The sequence below is a fragment of the Anomaloglossus baeobatrachus genome, chromosome 9 (genome assembly GCF_048569485.1).
Source record: "Anomaloglossus baeobatrachus isolate aAnoBae1 chromosome 9, aAnoBae1.hap1, whole genome shotgun sequence".
Classification (NCBI taxonomy): domain Eukaryota; kingdom Metazoa; phylum Chordata; class Amphibia; order Anura; family Aromobatidae; genus Anomaloglossus; species Anomaloglossus baeobatrachus.
The window spans coordinates 190,563,711-190,570,881 of NC_134361.1; the positions used below are offsets into that span (position 1 = coordinate 190,563,711).

The window sequence follows — 7,171 nt, forward strand, 5'->3', positions numbered from 1 at the left end:
ACATGGCTAATTTGCATGCTCTGCCCCTTCGCATGCAAATTAGTCATGTCTGGTAGTGAAGCGACACCGCCGGGCCCCTCTGCTGCTCCTGTGACTGGGGCCCGGTGAAGAGGAGGGGCCCGTCCTGCCTAAGGCTAAAGATAAGTATTTACCCCGAGCCTGGCCGGGCCCCCTCTCTTCACCGGGCCCCCTACACCAGGCACAGTAGTAATGCCCTGATGGCGGCCCTGCAAAGGACATTATCGAGCAGTGGAGGACATTATGGAGAAAATTGATTGGGACATCATTGGGCAATTTGGGACATGATGGGGCAATGTTGGACATTATGGGGCAATGTGGGACAATATGGGTCAATGTGGAACGTTTTTGGGCAATGAGGACATGATAGGGCAATGTGGGACATTATGGGGCAATTTGGGAAATTATGGGGTAATGTGATACATTATGAAACAAATAGGAACATTGTAGGGCATTGGTGGACATTATGGGGCAATAAGGGACATAATGAGGCAATTAGGAAGGAGATTGTGAAAGTATAATATAGTATAATGAGGAGTGGGGGGACTTTATGCAGAGATGTAGTATGGGGGAAATATTATAGAAAGGGCAAGTTTTGGGAGGTCATTATGGAAAGGGGGACTTTGTGGAGCTATTTTGGAGAGGAGCAGTGTGTGGAGGGATATTTTGTGCAGGAAGCAATTAACAATCCTTCTGATTCCCCTTGTTTCCCCCAGCTAAAAAAAAAGACCCTGTATTAACCTCTGCTGCTGGCATCATTCCAGTGCTGTCCGTAATTGCGATTTGTGGCTCACGTTACATTGTGACATCACGGGAGCCCCACGTCCAATCACTGCCAGCTTCTGTCTCCACACCTTAGGAATGAACGATCATTTGGGGGAACATAGGGGCTCAGGATGGGAGACTTTATTAAATAAAGGGGGCCAGGATGGAAGATATTATTACTATATGGGGCCAAAGTGAGGAACATATATTATTGGTTGATGGTGGCAAATGGTGGACATAATTACTGTAGGGGCAAATTAGAGGACATTATTACTGCTGTAATATAATTTAATTTTGAGGATACTGTCTTCCATGGGGGGAACAAAAGTTTGACATAGTGTAGGAATTGGGTAAAAAGTAAGGAATGTGCTCTGGCAGTGATCGGCTATAGGTGACTGTTATTTCTCTGACGCCTCATTGGGGGACACAGGACCATGGGTGTTATGCTGCCTGTCCATAGGAGGACACTAAGTAGATGCAAAAGCATAGCTCCTCCCCTGCAGTATACACCCCCTGGCCGGGCCAGGCAACCTCAGTTTTAGCTTAGTGTCTGTAGGAGGCACATCTTTCAAGGTTTTGTTATTTTTTGAGGGCGACGGTTTCCTTTTGGGACCGATCTCCCAATACCATCAACGGGTGGGAACTCGGAGTGCTGCCTCCACGTACCCCCTCCTGCGACGCTGGATCCTGGGCTGCCTTTTACTGGACGACGGGTCCCACAGACACCGATTTTCCAGAGCCCAGGGCAGAGGCACAATTCCTCAGCCCCTCTTTGCAGGCTCTGAGTTGAACATGGCACCTGTGTGGCCGGACACAGCAAGCTGACTCTGCTATTTTCACTGCCTGGACTGAGGCAGTGTTGAGGTGAGATCCCCCTGACTAGTTTTCCAAAGGGAGAAAAGACGGTGCAGGGAAGGCTCCCAGTAGTACTGAATTTACAGTATTTATTATGAGAAAGTCCCTTGCTGATTGCAAGGAGGAGATCCCTAGGGATCCTGAACACACAGTGTTAATTTTTCTCTAACTGCATGCTGGCTGGAGGAGGGGGGAAGTCCCTTGCTGTTTGCAGAAAATCCTGCACAGATAATTTACCGGTGGCGGGGGGGGAGGGCCCAGAGCTCAGGAACTCACACTGTTTATTTACTCTGCTTATATGCTCTAGCTGCGTGCTCTGATTTCAGGAAAGCCGGCAGAGATAATCCTCGGTGACAAACTGTGTGCTGACTGGAGGGAGGGGGAGAAAAACTGTCACAGAAGCTCCCTTCCCGCCTTTTTTGCTACCGACAGCAGGGGGGCACACTGACTTCTTCTTGGCGCTCTTTTAGCGCTAAGCCCCGCCCCCGCAATAAGCCACACCCCCCAGGAAAGCGTGCGAAGTTCTCCACAGAGCTTACTCCTTCCTGAGGATGCAGGGCCATCGTCTGATTCTGGTGAGGTACCTGCTTCACTTGTAGCTCTGCTGAGCATTGCTCCCCCTCCTGGCATACTCCTATTAGGAACATGCAGAATTCTAAGGGTACTAAGAGATTATTCAGCCTGCACTGCCTGCCACGCTGAGCTACCTCTTCTCTCTGTGAGTCTTGTGCCCCTATAGCCCCCCAAGTTCCCCCGCCACCACCGCCGCAACCGTCAGCGCAGAGCCTAGGACTCCCAGCCCACCGGAATGGGCACAGTTTCTGTCCCAATCCATGGAAAAACTGTCACAGAACCTGGTGCTGGCTATGCAATGTCGTCCTCCACACCCTTCTGGGCCCCTGGACGGAACGAAGACTGAGGATACCCCTATGGAGGATTCTTCTGAGGTAATCCGGGCCCATGCTTCACCGGTTGCAGGGATCAGAAATAGAGCACACGGCTGGGTGTCTCCAGCACTCTCTCATGGCCCCCATGGCTCTCCCTCAGGAGCACACAGGGCAGGGTTCTCCCACACGCTCCACGGCTTCTGAAGAGCTGGAGGAGGGAGAATGCTGTTTGTACCAGGAGGATTCCTTGGTTTCATCCTCCCCAGATGATCAAACTGCAATAGACTCCCTTATAGCAGCAGTCAACCAAACTCTGCATGTGGAGGATCCCCCATCCACTACCACTGACCATGCGGTCTCCTTTAAGAGGGAAAGGAAACCCCAAAAAGGTTTTCGCTGATAACCCAGAGTTTCAGGATATCCTCACAAAGCAAAGGGAGAAGCCAGACAGGCGCTTCGGTAACCGAAAACTCATGGAGTCCCGGTACCCTTTGCCTCACCTTCCCCTTAGGGCTGGGCCGATTCGCCCTCGGTCGACCCCCCGGTCTCCCGCCTTGCCACAAAGCTGCTCTTGTCTTTACCCGATGGTTCCTCCATCAAGGACCCGATAGACAGACAGGTGGAGCACCTCGCCCGCTCTGCTTTTGAGGCTGCGGGTTCCTCCCCCTCGCTCTCCTTCGCCTCTGTGTGGGTCGCAAAGGCGATCTCGGACTGGGAAGAATCCCTTAACACTTCGCTTGAGGAATCCCAGTTCACTCATACCTTCACAGAGGTAACAGCTCAAATTGCCGCTGCGGTGGAGTACCTCATGCAGGCCTCCATGGACGCTGCTACCTGCGCAGCGTTTGTCGCCTCAAATACCATAGCCATCCATAGAGCTCTCTGGCTCCGATAATGGCGAGCGGACTCTACCTCCGAGAAGTCTCTCACGGGACTTCCCTTTTTTCCAGACCGATTGTTTGGCGAACGTCTGGACAAGCTCATTTCTGACGCCACGGGAGAAAAGAGTACCTCCCTCCCCCAGCTGAAGTCCAGGACGACCTTCACCAGACGTCCACAGTCCTTGTTCCGCTCCTTCGGTACTCATTCGTTGGTCGACATCCCGTGCTGTCCCCGCCAACAGCCGCGGACTACGCAGGGACCGACGTTCTCAGCTCTCCCCGAAACCCACTTCGCCATGGCAGCCTAGACCGAAACAGTTCAGGACTAGGGAGACTCGTCCACGACGTTTTTCCCCCTCATGACTCCTTCGACGCCCCGGAAGACACACTCATTGTAGGAGGTCGACTGCGGCTCTTTCAACACATCTGGGCTGCCACCTCAGACAACAAATGGTTGCGAGACCTTATGTCTTCCAGTTACCGGGACCCGACCCCCGAGTCGGCTTTTTCTCTCAAACTTCCCAAAGACTCAAACGACGCAAAGCTTTTTTCTCAGCAATCCACTCGCTCCAAACAGCAGGAGTGATAATACCTGTCCCGGACGACGAGAAGTTCAGGGGTTTTTATTCCAACCTCTTTGTGGTCCCCAAAGAGGATGGGTCAGTTCGACCCATCCTGGACCTCAAACACCTGAACAAACATGTGCACATACGGAGATTCAGAATGGAGTCCCTAAGGTCCATTATTGCATCCATGGTTGAAGGGGAATTCCTCGCCTCCATAGACATCAAGTACGCGTATCTGCACATACCCATCGCCCCTGATCACCAAAAGTTCCTCCGCTTCGCAGTTCAGGACTCCCACGTTCAATTTGTAGCTCTACCCTTCGGCCTTGCCACCGCACCAAGGGTCTTCACCAAAGTCATGGCGGGCGCCATGAGCGTCCTTCATGCCAGTGGAGTAGTCGTTCTCCCTTTCTTGGACGACCTCCTCATCAAGGCCCCCTCCTTCCACGACTGCTCAACCAGTGTACAGATCACTGTGGACACCCTATCCTGCTTACGGTGGCTAGTGAATCTAGACAAATAATCCCCGATCCCATCACGATCCATCACCTTCCTGGGCATGTCCCTGGACACCCGTCGGGGCTTGATCTATCTCCCCCTGGACAAGGCGATCGCTCTTCAATGAGCGGTATGCTGCCTTCTACATCCTCCATCTCGCTCCATTCGATTCAGCATGAAGGTGCTCGGTAGGATGGTGGCGGCTATGGAAGCAGTACCCTTTGCTCAACTGCACCTCCGCCCACTGCAGCTAGCCCTTCTAGCGGCCTGGGACAAGAGCCCCTTCTCCCCGGACAGACATCTTTACCTGACGCCTTCAGTCAGGTACGCACTCTGCTGGTGGCTTCGGTCCTCATCCCTATCGAAGGGGAGATCTTTTCTCCCAGTGAACTGGCTGGTCCTGACCACAGACGCCAGCCTCCTAGGCTGAGGAGCAGTGTACCTACACCACACTGCTCAAGGACGTTGGACGCCCCCCCATGAGTCTTCTCTACCCATAAACATCCTGGAAATCTGCGCGATCTTCCTCGCGCACGGGGCATTCTGCCCTCTGCTATCAGGTCATCAGATTCGAGTCCAATTGGACAATGCGACAGCTGTAGCCTACATCAATCGGCAGGGGGACACCTGCAGCAAGGCAGCTTATCTCGAGGCCCACAGGATCTTCAGCTGGGCCGAATCGACAGGGTCAGTGATATCAGCGGTACACATACCGGGAGTAGAGGACTGGTCAGCAGACTGCTAAGTCGCCAAGGCCTGGCTGCCGGAGAGTGGTCTCTCCACCCAGAAGTGTTCCTACACATCTGCACTCGCTGGGGTACACCAGACGGGGATCTAATGGCCTCAAGGTTGAACGCAAAGGTACCCGCGTTCATAGCCAGGTCACTCGATCCGCACTCCATCGGCGCGGATGCTCTAGTCTACTCCAGGCACCACTTCCGCCTGCCTTACATTTTTTCACCTCTACCTCTGCTGCCGCGGGTAATCAGAAAAATCAAGGCAAAGGGAGTCCCGGTGATACTGATAGCACCGGACTGGCCCAGGCGCGCCTGGTACGCCGAATTAGTACAAATGCTCGTAGACGTACCGTGGCGCCTTCCAGACATCCCAGACTCGCTGACCCAAGGGCCCATTTCCCATCAGAACTCCAGAGCCCTGAAGCTGACGGCATGGACATTGAGACCTGGGTATTAACAAGAGCAGGATTCTCCCCCGCGGTTATCTCCACCATGATCAGCGCCCGAAAGCCTGCTTCATCCCGCATTTACCATCATACGTGGAAAATCTTCCTTTCATGGTGCAGGGAAACTAACGTCCAGCCTCTGCCTCTGGCCATCCTCAGAATTCTCGATTTTCTGCAGGTTGGCTCTCAGTTCCCTTAAAGGGCAGGTCTCAGCGCTCTCAATCTTCTACCAATGCCGCCTGGCTCAAAAACCGCAGGTCAAGACCTTCCTCCAGGGCGTTTCCCATCTAGTTCCTCCGTACAAACGGCCGCTGGACCCATGGGACCTCAATCTCGTTCTGGACGGTCTCCAGAGGTCACCCTTTGAATCTCTCAAGGAATCCTCTCTTGCTCTTCTGTCCTGGAAGGTGACGTTCCTGGTGGCAATTGCGTCCATCAGACGGGTTTCGGAGCTAGCAGCACTCTCTTGCCGCGCACCTTTTCTGATTTTTCACCAGGACAAGGTGGTTCTGCGCCCCCTTCCGGATTTTCTTCCAAAGGTTCCTACCCCGTTTCATTTGAACGAGGACATTGTTCTGCCTTCCTTTTGTTCACACCCAGTTCATAGGGTGGAAAGGTCTCTGCATTCGTTAGACCTCGTCAGAGCTCTCAGATATTACATATCCAGGACAGCCCCCTTTAGGAAAACGGATTCTTTGTTCGTCATTCCTGAGGGGCCTAAGAAGGGACAGGCAGCTTCAAAGGCGACTCTGGTTCGCTGGATTCGCTCTGTGATCCAGGAAGTCTACCGCTTGCAACTCAAGCCCATTCCTAATGGGCTGTGGGCTCATTCCATGCGAGCAGTTGGCGCTTTGTGGGCCATTCGGCATCAGGCTTCAGTGGAACAGGTGTGTAAGGCTGCGACCTGGTCTAGCCTACATACGTTTTCAAAGCATTACAGAGTCCATGCCCATGTTTCAGCTGAGGCAAATCTGGGTAGGACAATTCTGCAAACGGCAGTAGAGCACCTTCTCTCAGTAGGTGCTCCAGGCTGTCTGGGACTGGTTCCTAGTCCTTGGGTTGCGTTGTCTTGTTTTTATTTTTCCCACCCATGGACTGCTTTAGGACGTCCCATGGTCCTGTGTCCCCCAATGAGGCGTCAGAGAAAAACAGATTTTTGTGTACTCACCGTAAAATCGTTTTCTCTTAGCCATCATTGGGGGACACAGCACCCACCCTGTTGCCCTGTTGGGCTTTGGTTCTCTCAGTACATTATTTGGTTATGACTCTTTTTTTCTCATGTTCCTCTGTTGAGATAAGTTTTTACTGGCTTTTTCTCCTACTGCTTGTGTACTAAAAACTGAGGTTGCCTGGCCCGGCCAGGGGGTGTATACTGCAGGGGAGGAGCTATGCTTTTGCATCTACTTAGTGTCCTCCTATGGACAGGCAGCATAACACCCATGGTCCTGTGTCCCCCAATGATGGCTAAGAGAAAACGATTTTACGGTGAGTACACAAAAATCCGTTTTTTTTGTAGTC

The 7,171-nt window shown here is 52.7% G+C and overlaps 1 protein-coding gene across 1 annotated transcript in view; it reads left to right on the top strand.

Annotated features, from left to right (window-relative positions):
• The first annotated feature begins 345 nt into the window (after positions 1–345).
• The window catches only part of LOC142251864 (uncharacterized), a 34,090-nt gene continuing 27,264 nt past the window's right edge, over positions 346–7,171 (top strand). The window contains exon 1 of the mRNA XM_075324912.1: positions 346–429. Coding sequence (XP_075181027.1) covers positions 346–429 — 84 coding nt within the window. The remainder of the gene's footprint in view (positions 430–7,171) is intronic.